The sequence below is a fragment of the Equus przewalskii genome, chromosome 17 (assembly GCF_037783145.1).
Source record: "Equus przewalskii isolate Varuska chromosome 17, EquPr2, whole genome shotgun sequence".
NCBI classification, from domain to species: domain Eukaryota; kingdom Metazoa; phylum Chordata; class Mammalia; order Perissodactyla; family Equidae; genus Equus; species Equus przewalskii.
Window position 1 is genome coordinate 17067798 of NC_091847.1, and position 20514 is coordinate 17088311.

Sequence of the window (20514 nt, forward strand, 5' to 3'; positions counted from 1 at the left end):
GACCATAGAAGACCACATACAAGTTCCAAGTCTAGCAAAGGTTTCAGCAAAACAGCACTATCTACCATATTAAATTCATGTCATATATTTGAATTTTATTGCTTTCACAGTTTTTAATTTGTAAATTTATTTTGGTTCTATAACTAAATGAGAATAATAAGCTTTAGTGTGTGTAGAAGGAAGGACAAATAACCAAGGAAGAAAGAGAAACATAAATCTGTAAAAACAGTGTCGAAAAGTCCAGGGTAAGCCATGGCTTAAAAAAACCTCATGAAATCTACAAAGAGTGTTAGGTTAAGACTGTGTTTCGAGTCAGATGAGAACAAGGATGGGACTGACTTATTGCTTGACACAGATGATGTAATGCTGCTAGAAGCGACGGAGAAAGCCAATCATTCAATTCCTATATTGCTTCCACCTTTCCTATCAAGGCAGATGAACTCCAGGTTGAAAAGAAGAGGAAAACATGAAGCCCAAAATTAGTGGAGAGATCCCAAGGAAGATTAGCAAACAGCTTTGCATAAATCCAAGTCTCAACAATAAATTACACTCTGGGTAATGAAAGGACCTCAGATGGGACCGTGGAAGCACTGTTGGCAATCTTTGGGGAATCGGGATGAGTCAGAGAGGGGCCCATATTAAAAGCAGGAAAATGTGGTTTGTTTTTTAAGAACATTTCAGAAAGTTTTTTCTTTCCAAAATCAAAGGAAAAAGCTGGATTTAGAAGCTACAAATCAGTTTGTAGGCTGACCACCCCCCGCCCCCAAGAAAGAACCATTTCTAGAATGCAATGTTTTAAAAGAGAGTATATGACAATTAGAAATCGATGGTCACTAGGAGTTACAGGGATGCCCTAAGAACAAGTCCCATTCACATCTTTTTGGAAAAAGGTGACAAGACTGAGAGGCAAAGTGAATCCGGATTTCTACTGAGTGTTTAATAAAATATTTCTTGATGACCAAGAAGCAGGATATAGAAATAGGGATTAGACGATCGTTTTAGTTAAGTGAAATTGCAGAGGCAAACTGTGGTGTTCTCTGCCTAACAATTGTGCCGACATGATGCAACAGGGGATCATGAAATGCCTGGACTTGGAGTCAGAAATCTACAGTTGAGAAACTGCTTTGCAACTGATTAGTCCGGAGTCCACAAATGCAGCCCACTACCCGTTTTCGTAAATCAAGTTTTACTGGAACAGTCACTCACATCTGTTTCCCCACTGTCTATGGCGGCTTTCGTGCTTCAGCGGCAGAGGTGAAGAGCTGCCACAGAGACCATCTGGCCCACAAAGCTAAAGAATTTACTACTGGGCCCTTGACAGAAAAAGTTCGTCAACTCCCTGACTAGTCACATAAGCTAGAATATATTCTTTCTGATATTCATTTTCATCATCCACCTTAACAGAAATTGATAACTATAGCAAACGCATCAGAAGGTATCTAATGAAATAATGTATGGGAAAGCTCTTTATGGATTGTAATGTGCTATATGCATAGAAAGCATATCTTATTATAATCACTCTTCCTGTTCAAAGATTAATAGCAGTGCTTTTCACATTAAAGACATGCCAATATCTGGTACACAGGAGACTTTCAAAAATACTGAATTGACTTTTAGATGGATGGATGGATGGATGGATGGATGGATGGATGGATGGATGATGGTGGTAACCACATCTTACTTAGTGCTAACTATGTCCAGGGACATAAAGAGTTTTAGACACAGCAGCTCATCTTATCCTTGCAACAGACTTGGGACATTATTTACATTTTACTGCTGAGTAAAGGAAAAGAGATTTAAACAATAACAATATCAAGAGCAACAACTAATATTTATAAAGCGCTTGCCATGTCCTAGCCACTGTGCTAAGTGCTTATTAAATGCTATTTCAGTTAATCCTCTCAAATGCTTCATGAAGTAAGTGTTAGTATCATCATCATTATTCCAGATTTATAGATAAGAACATAGAGTGCCAGAGAAGCTAAGTAACTTCCCACAGTCACACATCTGGTGAGCAGCAGAGCTGAAATTTAAAACCTTGTTTTCCTGACTCTGATCTGACCATCATATGCTGGGACAACTGATTTACATGAACAAGCCTAAGTTTATTAAGGATAAATGTAAAATCTGATTAGAATGACTTAAAATTAACTGAACTATCTGAAGGAACCTAATAGCAGTCCCTATGAAAAATATGTTTTTATTTATTTTTATTTATTTATTTATTTTCTTGGGGAAGATCAGCCCTGAGCTAACTGCTGCCAATCCTCCTCTTTTTGCTGAGGAAGACTGGTCCTGAGCTAACATCCGTGCCCATCTTCCTCTACTTTATATGTTGGACGCCTGTCACAGCATGGCTTGACAAGTAGTGCCATGTCTGCGCCTGGGATCCAAACCGGCGAATCCCAGGCCACCGAAGCAGAATGTCCTAACTTAACCGCTGTGCCACCAGGCTGGCCCCCAAAATATGTTTTTTGAAAATGTTTTACACTGAGGTAATTTTAGACAAAGAAAAATTACAAAAGTAGTGTAGAATTCCCATTATATTCCTCACACAGCTTCCCCTAAAGTTAACATGTTATATAAATATAGCACAATGGTGCGAACCAGGAAATTAACATTGGTACAATACCATTAACTAAACTAAAGATCTTACTGGAACTTCAGTTTTCCCACTAATATCCTTTTCCGTGCCAAGATCCTGTCTCGGATCCCACTTTACATTTAGTTGTCATCTCTCCTCAGTCTCCCCCAGTCAGTAACAGCTCCTCGGCCTTTCCCTGGCCTTCATGTTCTTGACACTTTGGAAGAATAGTGATTAGTTATTTTGTCAAATATCTCTCAATTTAGGTTTGTCTGATGTTTTTTCCCTCATGATTGGACTAAGGCTATTTATTTTTGGCCAGAACATCCCAGAAATGATGCTGTGTCCTCTGTATCATACCAGGGGGTTCCCAACATTGGTATGTTTTATTATTTGTTTTAACGGAATACAGTCTCAGTAAGCTGACATGTAGCCTAGTTATTAATACACACATGTGCATGCAAATGCACACAAAATCTCATGAGAGTTCCAACTATATTAAGAAATTGTTGAGAACCACAAGCAAAAGTAGTATTGGTTCTACCTTTCTCTCCAATGGCTAGATTACTGGAATGAGCACTGGGGTGACAGAGGCTATGAGCACCCCAAGTTTACTTCCTGTTGCTCACTGTATTCCGACTAGTTGATGAAGCATGTTGACTGACAGAACTGGACACAATGTGTGTATCTGAACCCCAAAAGACAAGATTAGCTCGGATCATGCTCCAAATACTCACTCAGTGCCTACTATGTGTCAGGCTAGCCCCTGGTTGCCTGCCCCACCTGTGAGCCAGGCTTCTTGAATGATGGACACTAGGAGAAAGATTTTTCCAGAATTCAACCATTATACTTGACAAAACAATAAAAAATATATGGCTTGATTCTATCATTTTGATTGAAAGACATAAGACCCTGAAAGCCAGGGGAGTTTATTTTCTCACATCTTGTTCACCACATAGCCAAATTCAAAACTGCAGCTGAAGGAAGAAAGAGCTTGCTGTGAAGATGTCGAAGACCGTCTCTCTCCTCACACAGGCATAATTACGGAGGCCTAAGGAGACTCTGTTGTTATTTATTGATCAGATTTCTGGTTTTCCTGGATTTCATCATTGTTTCCCTCACTTTTCTTGTTAGATTTATACTGTCTGAAAACTATAGCTTCATTCAGTTTGAAATGTGTTCACTCTATGATTCAGTCATTGTGAGGGAAAAAGCCTTCAATAATTAAAGTCACAGAGGTGCCCCTCGCTGGCACTCTAGTACTCCTGTAAGATGTCCATCATCAAGATTTCTACAGAAAATGCCTTATTCAACAATATGCTCTTATTATTTCAGTTATAGACACTTTTCTGATAGCATACATTTAAAACACATAATAAAGGAATAGAAGGAAAAAAGAGTGGCTCATCTTAAAAATGAAAAACCTGCAGAAGTAGAAAAAAATAGTTTAGTGGACAAATTTTTTTTTATAGTTCAGTTTTTGTAATTTTTGATAACCATTTTAAGTAACAATTTCCATTCTGAGAACCCTTCTTTATAAACTTGTATCAATAGTAAAAGAGCAAAGAAGATAAAGTCAGAAATTTGAGAATTAAAACAAAAATTGGTGATTAAAATCTTAAATATTTTAATTAAGTACTGGCGGCAAGAAACATCTGTTTTATGAGCCTTCCTTTTCCAGTGCTTATTAAAATCATATGACACTTAAAAAAATTATAGTATGCCAAAAATTTAACTAAAACAGTAAGGAAGCTTTATTAAACACTTATTGATTCAATGTCTCCTAAAATTAAGACTTGAAGAGATTTTAAAGGGTCATATAGGGTGTAAATTGATATGATCTTTCTGGAGGACAATTTACTACTATGTATAAAAGTTTTAAAGTGCATTTGCAACACTCCTACTCTCAGAATTTATCATAAGGAAATGGTAATACAAATACACAATAATATATGTGCATCACGGCTTTATTTATTATATAAAAAAGACATAAATGCCCCAAATAGGGATTGCTTAATAAATTTCAAGTCAAGTGATCCTCAACTCCCATACATTCAACCTTGAAATAACCTGGGCTTCCATGAAATCTCTTTGCAATTCTTCTCATATGCTAAATGCCGGCTTTTGCTCATTTGACCAGACAGAAAAAATTTGAACAAAATAACAGCAGAAACATCAACAACAAAACTCTTCCCCTCCATGGAAAGGTGGCACTCCCTGAATGATGTGGCCCGGTCACTGAGCTGCAGCCCTGCCTTCCTTGGTATCCTGGGGCATAAGAAATTGTGGCTTTTTACTGCAGCTGTTTCCCCAAACCAGAGCAGAGGGGACAGTGGGTGGGTGGAGAAGGGATGCAGCAGACCCGAGCACAGGCTTGCTCCCCATCAAGGCAGAGGGACTTGACTTTTACCTCAGCCACAGGTTGGTTTCCTAGGTAAGATTTTGTTTGCAGCTGTATTCTGAAGCCCTAAAAGAAAATACAAGTTTGAAAAACACTGCTGTAATGCCCAACACTCTTATTTTTTTTAAATGAGTATAAACCAGAAAAACAAGGTGCTGATTTTATTTATTTATTTATCTTTGAGCAGAAGATCAGCCCTGAGCTAACATCTAAAGCCAATCTTCCTCTTTTTGCCCAAGGAAGATGGTCGCTGAGCTAACATCGGTGCCATCTTCCTCTATTTTATGTGGGACACAGCCACAGCATGGCTTGACGAGCAGTGCTAGGGTCCACACCCGGGATCCAAACCTGCGAACCCTAGGCTGAGGAAGTTGAGTACAAAAAGTTAACGACTATGCCACCAGGCAGGCCCCAAATGTTCTGATTTTAGTCACAGGGACTGTAGCTCTTATAAGTTTACAACAGGGCTACAATCTCTTATCCAAAGCCCTTTGTACCATGCATTTTGAAATTCAGAATATTTTGTATTTACTAGATAATTAATAGAGAACGCATATTCTGTGATGTACCTGAAGGACTTCGAGTGGCAATTCATAGTCAAATACATTCATATTTCTAAAGTAAAACATATAAATGCTTGCACTAAATGAATTAAATAAAAGCCATAAGTTGCCTGACACCAATTTACATCAGATTTTTCTGCCAACTGAGTTGGGCCAAACCTTTAAAAAAAAAGAAAAAAACCTTTTGACTTTTAGAGCTTTATGGACATTGGGATTATGGCTCAGCGACTGTGCGCTGTGTGATGGAGACAAAGCCGGATTCATGAGGAGCTGGAAGTGGAGACCTCAGCGAAATCAAATGCCCACTGAACTGAAGCCAGGCAAATGGAGATCCCATTAGGAAGGCAAAGAGGAAATGGAAAGATTCTGTACAACAGGTAGAAATAGGTCATCAAAGATGATAAATTGGGGATTATATATCCCTTTCAGCAATCAGTATGTATGTCTATTCCTACGTCATTATCTAAAATACGTTTTTAAGAAGGGACTACGTATAACTTACTATCCATACAATGCCATAATAATTTGGGGAAGTGAAAATACGTCTACCTTATATTAAGTGGGAAAGGCTGCCAAGAAATAAGTATTTTTCCCATTATTAGATAGATAGATAGATAGATAGATGGATAGATAGGTAGATAGACAGATCTCTTACTCATGTGTGCACATGGATTAAAAAAACTCTATGTGAAATGATAAATTCCAAAATGTTAATAGTGTTTATCTCAGGGTAGTACAAATTCAGTTGATTTTTAATTTCTTCTTTGTTTCTGTATTATTTCGATTTTTTTTATAATGAGAAAGTATTATTTTTGTGAACAGAAAAAGAAAAGCTCTTTACTTTTGGTGAAAAATGCAATTATTAGCATTTTATATATAATTTAGTCCCTCAGGACTCAAGTAATTCACCCTAAGGTCACATTGTTAATTCGTAGCAAAATTATATTTGGACCCATGTCCTTTGACTCCTAGCGCTGTGTCCTCTCCATTTTTCCATGCTACATTTCAAAATGAAGCATGAGGTATGGTCCCTGTCTTGGCAGAGCTAACGACTGAGTGGAGATAAGTAATATAGATAGGAAGCAATGATTAAACATTACAAGATGCTATCTACTTAAGTAACTGCTGCAAATCCTTTTGGAAGGTGGGGGGCACATATAAATCTCAAATGAAAGACAATGAAATATAACATTACACCACACATATCACAAATCCCTATGAATCCAGAGCAGCAGAAGATAAGACTTTAGAAGTACCAGAGAAGGCTTCATGGGTAAAGATGGAAATGCTTTCAAAAGGCTAAGATCAGGGAAGATATTTCCACAAGGACATATCCAGACAGCATGACTGACAATTGACAGTAGAGATAAGACTTTATATGTGCTGGGGAATGGGGGAATGGGACGGGACAGGTGGAATGGGGCCAGATCATGAAAGGCTTCAAAAGCCAAGAAAAGCGTGGTTTAGATTTGATGTGGAAAGAAATAGGAGCCATAGGCAACTTTCATGAAGGAGACCAAGTGACAAAAGCCACTTAAATGGTATGAGTGTGTAGGATGGGTAGACAAGGGGAGACTGGAGTCCAAGAGGCCAAGCACAGGGCTATGGAAGTGATGACGAGCCATGTAAAGTGACAAAGGATCAGAATTAGGAGTGGAAGTAAAAAGCTGAGTCACAAAGATCCAAGTTTTGAATGAATGTCTCTGAAAACAGTGATCCTTTGACAGATACAGATGGTTTATTGAGGCTCACCATCTCAGAAGGGAGAGCAAAGAATCAAGAAAACATTGTGTTCCTGTTCATTAAAATTATACTATAACTATTTAGCTTTGTAGATTCAAGCACTGAGGCCAAGGGGCCAGGTTCAAACTTCCAATTTGCAATATAGTTTGATTCTGTTCTGAAGCTTAAATCATACTGTTCTCATTTCATGCAGCTCCCACAAATGCAGGGCTAGGCTGAAAATAAGGAAGATAGACAAGTCAATACCAATTAAACGAAAACAACAATTAAAAAAAACAAGCAAAAATCCTCAAAATATGAACACTAGATCAATAGCACTTTCTTTGCGTGTTCGAACAGGACCTCATGGGGCTTCAACAGTATTCAAACGTTTTCTTTTGATTTATTTGTAAAAGAGAAAAGAGAGATTATAACTGTAGAGGATGGACTAAAATTCAAGCAGTTGTGTCTGTTTCCTGTGTCTGCCTACGTCTTCTGCATTTTGTTTGAAGTGTTTTTTAAGAAATGATTCATCATCTTCATCCCATCTGCTCCATCAGGCATACCTTGTTTGGGTCAGAATGGCAGGTTTAGCTGGGACCCCATTGCCTCTGAATCTTTAAATAGACAGTGCTTTGAATTTCATTGCAGAGATCAGGTGACATCCAAATCCACTTAACGGTTCACTGGTATGGTTTTTGATGTCATCGGAGACCTTGATGAAATTACAATCCTATTAGTCACGATGGGGGAAGACAGGAGACCTTAGGTGGCTAATGTTCCATTCATAACAAGAAAGAGACGTTTAGCATTTGTAAAGGGCATTGATTTCTGATAGTTCCCTGAAGAACAGGGCTCAAGTGAAGAAATATGACCAGAAAAGGCTCGGGAAAGAAATGATAGAAAAGGCAAGATTGCACTTATTCAAACAACTTAACACTGTGGACTTTTTACAACTTCGCTTGAATAAAAGAGAATAGAGTATTCTTGTAAATGTGGGCAGGAGGAAGGGCAGTGCGGGACAGGAAGGACATGCCTAGCTATACGCAGAGATTCTGTTACTGAGAAATCTGGGAAATTTACACCAAGCCCTTGATTGATGGCAAGGAGATGCCTCTAAATATAAAGGGTAAATGGAGGTTATATGGAAAGGGCTTTTAATCTGGGTGATAAATTGCCAGATTCAATTATGCTTAATGAGTCTCATCAATGCGTAGCTAGACTCAAGAAAATAATAAGACCCCTTTCAGAGCCTGGTATAAACAAATTAGAAGAATTAATAATAAAATTCCTATTAATGTGCATGCAATTTCAAGAAGCTAATGAAGTCAATTTTAAAAATTTGACTAATATATTTTTAGTATTTTTAAAAAAATGCCTGATCATCAAAATGGGTTCATTTTCAGTTTGGGTTTTTTCACTCAAATATGTCCTATATAAGACGTAAAGGATTACATTTCTTTTGGTTAACTCTTCTCCAGGGAGAGCCCTGGTAAGAAGTTATGGGATATGACAAAGAGAGTGTCGCAGGCGCTAGAATGCTTAAGATGCTTATCGACCTGAAAGTAACAAATGAGATCCATTCAAGTGAATTTGCCAAGTCTCATAATATGCCTCAGAACCAAATGGAGACTACAGGAAGACATGAATTTGCAGTCACCAGACTGGCAAAACATAAATCTTTTCTTCTCAGTATAGTCTCAGGTAGGAAATAAGAAGCAGGATCTGAAAACATCCATATGTGATTCAAAACAGAAGTGGTTGTCTCTATTAGTGAAGATCCTCGAACCTACACGAGAGAAAATCTGCTGGTTTTGCATCAACAAATATTTGTACAATGTACCATCAGTCGTGGATTAGAAATCAGACTCTCATTTCTTGTCATTAGGATTGTTTTAAGCCATCATTTTAAACAGAATCCCAATACTCAAGCGTATAATCAAAACATGTGGGAGATGAGAAAAAAAGTAGCCCCTGTTTTGTAGTTAAATCCCTAGGCGAGAAGCCACAATCAGACATCTGTGCTTAGTTAGATTTCCATGAAAACAAATGCCATGTGCTCCTTAATGCAATGGGAAATAACATAACTCATGGTCTGCGAATGGCACCAAGGGGCATGGAGATTGCCTGCAATGATGTCCGCTTCAGAAGTTAGGAAGAAAGCTGTTTATAATATTACTAGATACTACGCGTAGTGTCTGGCATATAGTAAGCACTCAATAAATATTTCTTCAAATCTGAATGGAAGAGTGAGTTCCTTTATATACAATCTGCTATGTAAAGTTTGTACATCCTCTATTTTACTATAAAAATAACATATGTTCTCATGCACATCTGCTTCAACTTCTGAATCAATAAAGACTGAGAGCCAATCTCTCCTCAAACATTTTTCTTTCCTGGGCTGCTAATGTGCTGCTCCCGCCTGGTTCTGCCTCCAAACCTCTGAGTATTTATTTATCGAGCTTCTCCTCGTGTCACTTGTTGCTGTCCCGATCCCGTTCATTTTCTCACAAATTAATTGACAAATTCATGGCTTCAATTAATGCCTCTATGCAATCCTGCCCTCAAATATTTACAAACTACCATTATACTAGATTTTGTAATGGATGAAAAGTAGAATTAATCTAAGGTGTCTATCCTCAGCATTATAATATAGTTTAGAAAGAAATGAATATATACATTCAAGGTTAAATAATGATTTTCAGGCCAAGTGAGTGAATAGACCCAGAATTAGGAAAGAGAGTCATGTTGTTGCTGGCAAAGGAGATGAAAGGAGATTGAGTTGGTCTTGAAGGATGAACAGGATTCATATATGGACATCTCAGAGAGGAGAAAGTATCAGGAAGGTCAACTATGATAAGCCAAGATTGTGGGGATGGAAAAGTACATGGCTGGTTTAGGGTCAGTGAGGAGACTACTGTGTCTGCCATGCAGGTTTCATTATAGGAATGATGAGGGATGTGATGGGCAGGCAGATGGACCCACTCTGGAGACATTCAAACGCTACATTGAAGAACGAGATTTTATCCCATAGACAAAAAGGAACTATGTGGAATTTTAAGCATGGAAGAGACAATAAAATTTATCTGCTCCTTATTTCCTACTGACTGTAGGGTACTTTATCAATATATCATCACTGCATGACTGTTCCAAAACTCATGTTTCTTTTCCCTATGTCCACTGGCTCAGCCGTTTCCGTCAGTGACAATGAGTATTCTTCTTGGATTCAAAGGCTGATGTCCTTGGACATATTTTTGATGTTTGTCTCCAGCTTCAAAATCAGTTAAAGATTCACTGACCAAAATTACCTTGTGGTGTTTTAAATAAGTTCAAATTCCTAGACCCTGTTCCAGACCAATTGAATCAGGACAGATTTTGAGACCCAGATTACTACCTGTTATACGATGAATAAAATTGTTGACCAATTGCTACTACTCTTCCTTCCAAACATCTTTCAACTTTCTCATTTCCCTTTAAGCCCATTTGATCACTGTAACTCAGAACTTCCTCATCTTTGACCAGTTACTACCACAGGCAACCTTCTGGTTTAATACCAGCATTTCCTTTGTAGAATTCACTTGGGCTCTGGGAAAACAGCATAACTGTAGCTCAGTGGTGCCCAGAGGTTTCCGTCTAGTGATCCTGATGATGCAAACCCTTTGCCAGTAGGGCAGTAAGGTAGTCAAACAAACCTGGGAAGCTCAGATCAGGCTCTGATAACTTAGCCACTCTGTGTGGATACAGGCCAGACTACAAGTCCTTGTAGCAATCCCTGGCCCCTTAGACAAGCCACTGTCCAAGCAATTCCTCAATGAAGATACCTCCTGAGACAGCCCTCTTTGAGGTCGCTTTCACAGCCTAGTTTCAAGGCGAAGTGAGCAACAGCCATGTTATGATTTCAAAAGTCTCCTCCTCACCCACCCCAAATCACCACACCTCTGTGAACATCTGAAATGTCTCTACCATGATTAGTTTCAGCTCAAATCTCCAAAATTAGATATTCCTTCAACTGACTTAAAATTTTCTCCCCTTAAATAAATTACATTTTCCAGAACTCTCTTAAGACTTAACTGTTATTTATAATATAGTATAAGTTAAAAAGAAAGTTCCTAGAATCAGGTTCTCTTGGGTTCCAGTCCTAATTCTTCTGCTTACTTTGTGTGATTTTGGTTATGGTGTGTAAACATTCCTAGTCTCAACTTCCTCGTCTACAAATTTGGAATGATAAAAATACAGCTTAGAATGTAGGGTTGTTGAGATGATTTACTGTATATATTTGTCAAAAGGCCTGGTACATGGTAAATACTCACTAATGTTAGACATTATTAGTATTCTGTTATGTTGTTATGCTTAAATCTTAGTGTAAAGGCATTTATCTAGTCCTTACTCAAGAACGTTGAAAAAAAAATGACAGAAAGGAAGTACAGAGGTAGGACAGTAGAAGTAGGATAAAGAGACACTGTCAAGGCTCAAATGATGTACAGAAAAGATGGGTGGTGTATGGATGAGGGGAGTAGATGCCAGACCTTGCCTATGTCATGATTTGGGGCAGGACTGGCCCTGCCTAAGGCATGACTTGTATGAGCCAGATTTGCTTTCTATGAAACATGAGATTTTGTTTGAAAAAGATGAGTATAGACAGGCTGGGAGGACACATATGACAAAGTGAGGACCCCTTTAGATTCTCTCAGGACTCCTGGACTTCACAGGAAATCCTCTTATTTCCTTGGGTGAAAAACATTTTTTTTAATTTTCAAAAAGAATTATTTTAGGAGTCACAAAATATAGTAGTATATTTAGCAATGTAATTAACATGCTTTTATTGTTAAAGGACTAAATCATATGGAGAACTCAAGATAGATAACTATATTCATACACATATCATAGACAAATTCCCTTGAAAGCACTAGCATAAGGGCAGGGGCACATAATATTTAGGTTCAAAGGCTATATAGGAAACCATTGTATTTGCTTTGTAGAAAAATAAACAAACAACTAAAAGTTGCACACTATTTATCAAACAGTTTCCCCCTTTGTGAACTTTACAAATATTAAGATTCTAGAAAATAAAAGAGGTAAACTGTGAAATGTAAATAGTAAAAAGTAATTAAGCAAACTTTTGTTTCCAGACAACAAAACTTCTATTTCCACTGTATGTCTCTCTTCCTTCTCCTCATACTACCACCAACTTGCACACAATTTATCCCTCCACATGCTTTATGTACAGATCTCAGTGATTAGCAAATCTGATGCCATCATTAGAAGCAAAATGAAAGAGATTTGTGTATAGAAGAAAGCACTCGGATCCTGGACCCGCCAAATTATTTGTTTAAACAAATAACTACAATTCACTTGGTCTTAGTTTCATACATGAAAGTGAGAATTCAGTTGGGGCCCCTGATGGCAGGGTCAGTGTCCACTATTTCTTTGGGTTCATTGTCCCTGCAAAGAATTCTGGATGTCACACAGGGTGAATAATCATATGGAGCTGAATGGCTGGCCTCTCCCATCTCACAAGGTCTGGATTCTGTAAGAGGGCCACAAAGCTCTCTGACAATCATCCTCCAACCCATCTCATCAGTCACAAATCCCAGGGAAGGTGATTTAGAGGATTTTTTAGCAGCATGTGTAGCACCAGCTTCTTAACACTGCTGGCTGAACTTTGTCCTGCTTTCTTTTGGAAACCTCAGTCTTCCCACACCCATACCTCTCCGATATCAAAGAGACAGCAGCACATGTAGGATCCTGACCACAGATCTGGAAGAAAGGAAATTCACCTTTGAGGTAAGTTTTGCTCCTTTTCTGTCTGCATCATACGAGGGCTCAAGGAAGGAGGCCTCAAAGAAGGAAGAAATTTCCTTCTCAACAGCATACTTCTCTTCTAGATTTGCATCTTCACGGAGAGTTGGTCCTACAATTCTTTTACCAACCCATCTTTCTTAGGCCCCTTCGAACTGAGTAAGTTCTCCTCGTTAGCTTCCCCACACTTTCAAACCTTTCTTAACTGAACTCACTCTATTTCCCTTCCAATGGCTATGAATTTCTTTCTTCTTCCCTTCTTTTACATCCCCTCTCCTACCAGCACCACCACCCATCACCATCCCATCTCCAGCCAACGTCAGGTCACACAGATGGCAAACCAATCACAAAATAAGCATAAAACCTACTTTTCTCTGTGCTGTTCCTCTTCAGGGAAAGGAGAATCATCTCCAAAGCACATTATAAGAGCCACACAACTGGGGATGTAATCAGCCTCAGGAAAATACTCATTAGACTTTCTGCCTGAGGCCAAATTAACTGTCTTTCCTCTGTTCAGAAATACTCAGAGGGCTCCTGAAATTCCATTAAGGGTATACCCCAAAGCCAACAGGCACTCTAACAACTGGATTTCAAACTCTTCTAAGTGGGACAACCCCAAATTCATAAATTCAGTCACTCTCTATCCCTATGCCCTTCTTACAGTTGGGGAACAGAGGGGCATACTGCCACAGCCCCACAGGGGATAGAAAGAAGTAGTGCTTACCTGGCAATGGGACAAATCCCTAAGAGGAACCCTTTTCAGGTGGAAAATTCTCGTTCCAACTTCCACTATCATTTCAAATGGTAGACACTCATTCAAAAACATATTGCTCCCATAATCTTAGGCTGTCTTTGGCATTTCAGAGCTTACCTATCATAATGTCTCATCTTCCAAAATGGTATTATATTGGTATTCTTATAGGGTATCAGTAATGATAAAAGGAGACAAAAGTAGGCAGGGGTGGCCAGAACTGTGAAATGAGCCAGATGAAATGAATCTAGCATATATTTACATATCTGAAAAATAAATGGATAATAACCCAAAAACCAACATTTTTAAGAGTAGGCATGTAAATGAATACAGGAAATTTAAAAAGGGAAATGGATCTAATGTCCAAAAGACCAGCAGAAGCAGGGAATAGAGTGCTTCAGAATACGGTCATTAAGACCAGTCAGGGAGGTTGGCTCTCCAGGACCAGAGGCCTGGCTAGGCATTCAGGGAAGTGTAGTGATCCTCACCAAGAAGGGCCAGGCAATGTACTCAGGCACAGGTACAATAGGAATGAGTAGAAGGGTCAGAGCTTTGATGTCAGCACAAGGCTGGCCCATATTATCAATAAATACCCAACAAACATCTGATGAATGAATGAATTAACTAATTTACAATGAAGTAGATATCAGAAATGATGAATTATCTCCAATACATGACACTGATATCTCAAATTCAGTATACCCAAACCTAACAAAAATAAATGATTTATAAAGGCAATGATACTGGAAATCGGGAACAAATTCCAATATATGGTGACTGACATCTGAAACTCAGTATCTTCACACCCAACTAAAACCATGTGAGATGTGGTGTCACTACTCACCCACTCACACAAACCAGGAATCTGGGCAATGTCCTCAACTCCTCCTTCTCCACCATTTGCCACAGTACTATGACACCAAGTTCTCCTGCATCTACATTCTAAATACACTTTAAATATATCCCCTTCTTTCCATCCTCATGGCCACTGCCATTAAATTTCTATCTTTATCAAGCCTCACCGAGACCCTTGCAAAGACTAACTGCGGTAGAAATAGCTAGAGAACTAGAATTAGAAGTGGAGCCTGAAGGTCTGACTGAATTGCTGCCATGTCATGATAAAACTTTAACAGATGAGGATTTGCTTCTTATGGATGAGCAAAGAAAGCAGTTTCTTGAAATGAAATCTACTCCTGGTGAAGATGCTTTGAAGATTGTTGAAATGAGAACAAAAGATTTAGAACACTACAACAAAATGAAGAATAAAAATCACATGATCATCTCCATAGATGCAGAGAAAGCATTTGACAAGATCCAACATCCATTTATGATAAAAACTCTCAATAAAATGGGTATAGAAGGAAAGTACCTCAACATGATAAAGGCCATATACATCAAACCCACAGCCAACATACTTAATGGTGAAAAACTGAAAGCCATCCCGCTGAGAACAGGAACAAGACAAGGGTGCCCACTCTCACCACTCCTATTCAACACAGTACTGGAGATGTTGGCCAGAGGAATTAGGCAAGAAAAAGAAATAAAAGGAATCCAGATTGAAAAGGAAGAAGTGAAACTTTCACTATTTGCAGATGACATGATTCTATATAAGGAAAACCCTAAAGAATCCACCAGAAAACTATTGGAAATAATCAACAACTACAGCAAAGTTTCAGGGTACAAAATCAATTTTAAAAAATCAGTTGCATTCCTATACACTAACAATGAACTAGCAGAAAGAGAAATCAAGAATACAATCCCATTTACAATTGCAGCAAAAATAATAAAATACCTAGGAGTAAACTTAACCAAAGAGGTGAAAGATCTGTACACTGAAAACTATAAGACTTTTATTGAAATAAATTGAAGAAGACATAAAGAAATGGAAAGATATTTTACATTCATGGGTTGGAAGAATAAACATAGTTAAAATGTCCATACTACCTAAAGCAATCTACAGATTCGATGTAATCCCTATCAGAATCCCAATGACATTCTTCAAAGAAATAGAACAAAGAATCCAAAAGTTTATATGGAACAACAAAAGACCCCGAATAGCCAAAGCAATCCTGAGAAAAAAAGAACAAACCTGGAGGCATCACAATCCCTGACTTCAAAACATACTACAAAGCTGTAGTAATCAAAACAGCATGGTACTGGCACGAAAACAGACCAACAGATCAATGGATCAGAACTGAAAGCTCAGAAATAAAACCACACATCTATGGACACTTAATCTTTGACAAAGGAGCTGAGAATATACAATGGAGAAAGGAAACTCTCTTCAATAAACAGTGTTGGGAAAACTGGACAGCCACATGCAAAAGAATGAAAGTAGACCATTATCTTGCACCATACACAAAAATTAACTCTAAATGGAGTAAAGATTTGAATGTAAGACCTGGAACCATAAAACTCTTAGAAGAAAATATAGGCAGTACACTTTTTGACATTGGTCTTAGCAACATCTTTTCGAATACCATGTCTACTTGGGCAAGGGAAACAAAAGAAAAAATTAAATGGGATTGCATCAGACTAAAAAGCTTCTGCAAAGCAAGGGAAACCATGAACAAAACAGAAAGATAACGCACCAACTGCGAGAAAATATTTGCAAATCATTTATCAGACAAGGGGTTCATCTCCAAAATATATAAAGAACTGATACAACTCAACAAAAAAAACCCCACAAACAACCCAATCAAAAAATGGGCAGAGGACATGAATAGACATTTTTCCAAGGAAGATATGCAGATGGCCAACAGAAACATGAAAAGATGCTCAACATCACTAATTATTAAGGAAATGCAAATCAAAACCACGATGAGATATCACTTTCCACTGGTCAGAATGGCTATAATTACCAAGACAAAAAATAACAAATGTTGGAGAGAATGTGGAGAAAAGGGAACCATCATACACTGCTGGTGGGAATGCAAATTGGTACAGCCACATGGAAAACAGTACGGAGATTTCTCAAAAAATTAAAAATAGAAATACCATACAATCCAGCTATCCCATTACTGGGTATTTATTGAAAGAACTTGAAATCAATGATCCAAAGAGATTTATGCACCCCTATGTTCATCGCACATTATTCACAATAGTCAAGATGTGGAAGTAACCCAAATGCCCTTCTACAGATGAATGGAGAAAGAAGATGTGGTGTATATATACCCAATGGCATACGACTCAGCCATAATAAAAGACAAAATTGCCCCATTTGCAACAACATGGATGGACCTTGAGGGTAGGATGTTAAGTGAAATAAACTAGACAGAGAAAGACAAATACTGCATGATTTCACTCATATGTGGAAGATAACAAATACATGGATAAAGAGAACAGATTAGTGGTTACTAGAGGGGAAGGGGGTTGAGGGGGTGGGCAAAAGAGACAAAGGGGTACATATGTACCCCGATGGATAAAAATTAGGCTACTGGGGGTGAGCATGATGATGTGCATTCAGGAATTGATAAACAATAATGTACACCCTAAATGACACAATGTTATAAACCATTATAATCCTAGTAAAATTACTTGGGAAAAAAAGATTTAGCAAATTACATAAACTTAGTTGATAAACTAGTAGCCAGATTGGAGAGGATTGACTCTAATTTTGAAAAAAGCTCTGTGGGTAAAATGCTATCAAATCATATTGCATGCTACAGATAAATTGTTTGTGAAAGGAAGAGTCAATCAATGCGGCAAACTTCATTGTGGCCTTCCTTTAAGAAACTGCCGCAGCCACCCCAACCTTCGGCACCCCAGTCAGTCAGCAGACATCAAAATCGAGGCAAGAGCCATCACCAGCAAAACAATTATGACTCGCTGAAGGCTCAGATGAAGGTTAGTATTTTTTTAGCAATAAAACATTTTTTAATTAAAGTATATACATTGCTTTTTCAGACACAACACTATCGCACACTTAATAGACTACAGTGTAGTGTACCCATCACTTTTATATGCACTGGGAAACCAAGAAATTTGTGTGACTTGCCATATTGCGATATTTGCTTTATTGCAGTGGTCTGGAACAGACCATACATGTTACATGCGATAACTCCAAGGTATGCCTGTAAAAAAAATCCTACAGGTGAGTGCCTTTTCCTTTTTTTCGCATCATCAGAATTTGTTCCTATACACTGGGTTCTCTCATTCATCTACAACATCCCCTGGGAACCCATATATCTCTGTTATCCCTTATTTTAGCTTAACACTGCCAAAATAGTACAAAATCAAAATAGGAAATTTACCACAAAACCCAACATTACTATTAATTTTAAAGCCAAACATTAATTATTTGGGATTAGCCAAAGTTTCAAATTATTAAGTGTATCAGTGGATTCTGAAAAGCAAATGAGCAGAAATCAGTACAGTAAAAATGTTACAAACCTTTATTAAATTTTTGGTGAATGCTGTAGCACTGAATCTTGCCACCAACTAGACTACTTAAAGTTCACTGAGCAAGCAAGAAGGAATAAATTATTCCCATGACTATCCCTCACCTGGACCAAAAGTGGGGAGGAAAATCAAGGAGAAAACACTCAATAAAAGTATTCCATGAAAAGAACCCAGAGGTAGAGAAGAGGGAAGTTAGAAAATGAGTTTAAGCAGTACCTTCAATTTCAGCCCAGCTGGGCATCCAGTTCCTCCTTATTTATCTGGGAAGAATTCACAGGCCACCTACCATGTGCAAAGCAGGGTGAGGTTTAGAGTAAAGGCAGTAGTCTTAGTGTTCTAAAGAGCACATGACATATGAGGACAGCTGATCTATAGGAAGACAGAAGGCATGAAGCATACTGATAAGAGGGAGATGAGAGCTGGACCAGGCTAGTGATGGAGCCAGGCAAAGTGTAGCCCCCAATCTGGCCTTGGCATCCTGAGTCAAGTGAAAGCTCTGACTCAGGCAAGGGAGCAAGACAATTTGCCAGTGCCGGGCCTGCTTTCACAACCCGCTCCGATCATCCGCAATCACAGGGGATCAGGCTTGGAAGAAAGCAGGGTTTCCCCAAGTGTGTTATACGTACCACTAGGGTTTTGTGGGATGATTGTAGGCAGTTCACAAAAAACATACTTACACCTTCACAGCTATGTATTTATTTCAACATATATTAGGAAAAAATAAAAATAAATAAAACTAACCTTTTATAATAGTTTTATAAGGAAACTAACGCCATAACTCATTATTATTCTTGCTTATGGTTATGGTAAATTTAAAAAAGAGTTGATATAAAGAAAAAATTATAGGTAAAGTGAATGGTAACACAGATCTTCCTAATATATGGAAAGTCGTGAGGATTATACCCAAAAACTAAAGTTCAGAAAAATCCGAACTTAACCAAAGAGAAAGATATGGCCTGTCAGTGGAATGAAAAACCTAATACTAGCATTAAAATGATACTCTAAGAGACAATTTTGTTTGCTTTTTAGGTAAATTACAGACGCAAAACAATCTGACTTCTTATGTCAACTCTCAAATTTTCACTGAATAACCAGTTTGGAGAATCTGAATCCAACTTTTTAGCTCCATCTGCCAGTTTTTGCACCTAATTGCCTGAAGTCAGATTGGAAGGGATGACTTCCATCCAAAGTGTGCAAATCCAGGCAGGGAGTGTGGGACTGAAGAGCGCCAGGTGTAATTAACCTGCCCACCCTTCCTTGTTAGGCCGGGTTGTCCCAGCACAGGGAGCAGCCCACAGCTGCTCAAAGGGTATCAGAGGCAGAGCAGCAGCAGAGTGTGCCATGAAACAAACTAATCGAAAAGAACGAAACCTCCCTCCGTTCCATCTCTCTCTCATTCAGAACATCTTAATTGCAGAAAGGCCAAGCTCATTAAGTGCTACTCAACTATTTTCAGAAGATTATCAAGTATTAAATTTAAAACCTATACAGTCTTCATGCTTCCTGATAAAAGTTTGCAGGAGTATTTTTCCAAAAGCCTAACCTGGAATGATTGTGGAGTGGTGATTTGTTAAGGAGCTTATCCTACCCATGCGGATGTGAGCAATTTGTTTCTAATTATTTCAATAAATGAGCTTTAAAAGAAATCCTAAAAATAAAGTAGGATGCCACAGGAAAATAAATCCTGGTGCTCTCAATATCCAGATAATGTAACCAGGCTATTAAGAGCCGCCTCGTCAATAATGGCAGTCTTTGTATAACGATAGAACTCTATCTACATAATACGCCAATGGTGCCTAATGCAAATAGGGTTTACGTATAACATCAGTTGAATTGCAGCATGAATTCATATTCCACCTTTGCATTGGTCAAAAAACATTATTTCACACTCCAGTGCTCTAACAAATAAATTAATAAAGCTCACCGCTTTTCCTGTAAATCCCAATGTGCATCTCTCTCTCGGTTCGAAATAACAACTTCTTAGTCTTGCCCTTGCATGTCCTTTGAAGCATTTATGGAGAAAGAATTGTTTTCTGGACTGCCCCACCCAGCATCTGACCTCCAGATGTATTTCACCAAACTGGATTCTGGCCAAAGGTGGGGAAGAAATCTCAGGGCTAGTGATGGTCTCATCCTCTCATGTCAAAAGAAGGGAGGAAAGTTACCAAGAGTTTCTTGTTCTCGTTAAAAACTCACAAAATACCAAGTCTTATCTTTTTGAAATAAAATTGCAGTGAAACACCCAGGCTCTTTATTTCACTCAGATTGCCAGCTCAATGTGGGCAGGAACCAT

The 20514-nt window shown here is 38.3% G+C and overlaps 1 protein-coding gene across 14 annotated transcripts in view; it reads right to left on the bottom strand.

Annotated features, from left to right (window-relative positions):
• The window catches only part of NCKAP5 (NCK associated protein 5), a 917518-nt gene that overhangs the window by 638069 nt on the left and 258935 nt on the right, over window positions 1-20514 (bottom strand). For 6 of the 14 annotated variants that reach the window (XM_070581211.1, XM_070581220.1, XM_070581215.1 and 3 more), the window contains exon 3: window positions 4995-5051. The exons of the other annotated variants lie outside the window; for them this stretch is intronic. In XM_070581211.1, the coding sequence (XP_070437312.1) occupies window positions 4995-5051 (57 nt within the window). The remainder of the gene's footprint in view (window positions 1-4994; window positions 5052-20514) is intronic. 14 annotated transcript variants of the gene reach the window in all.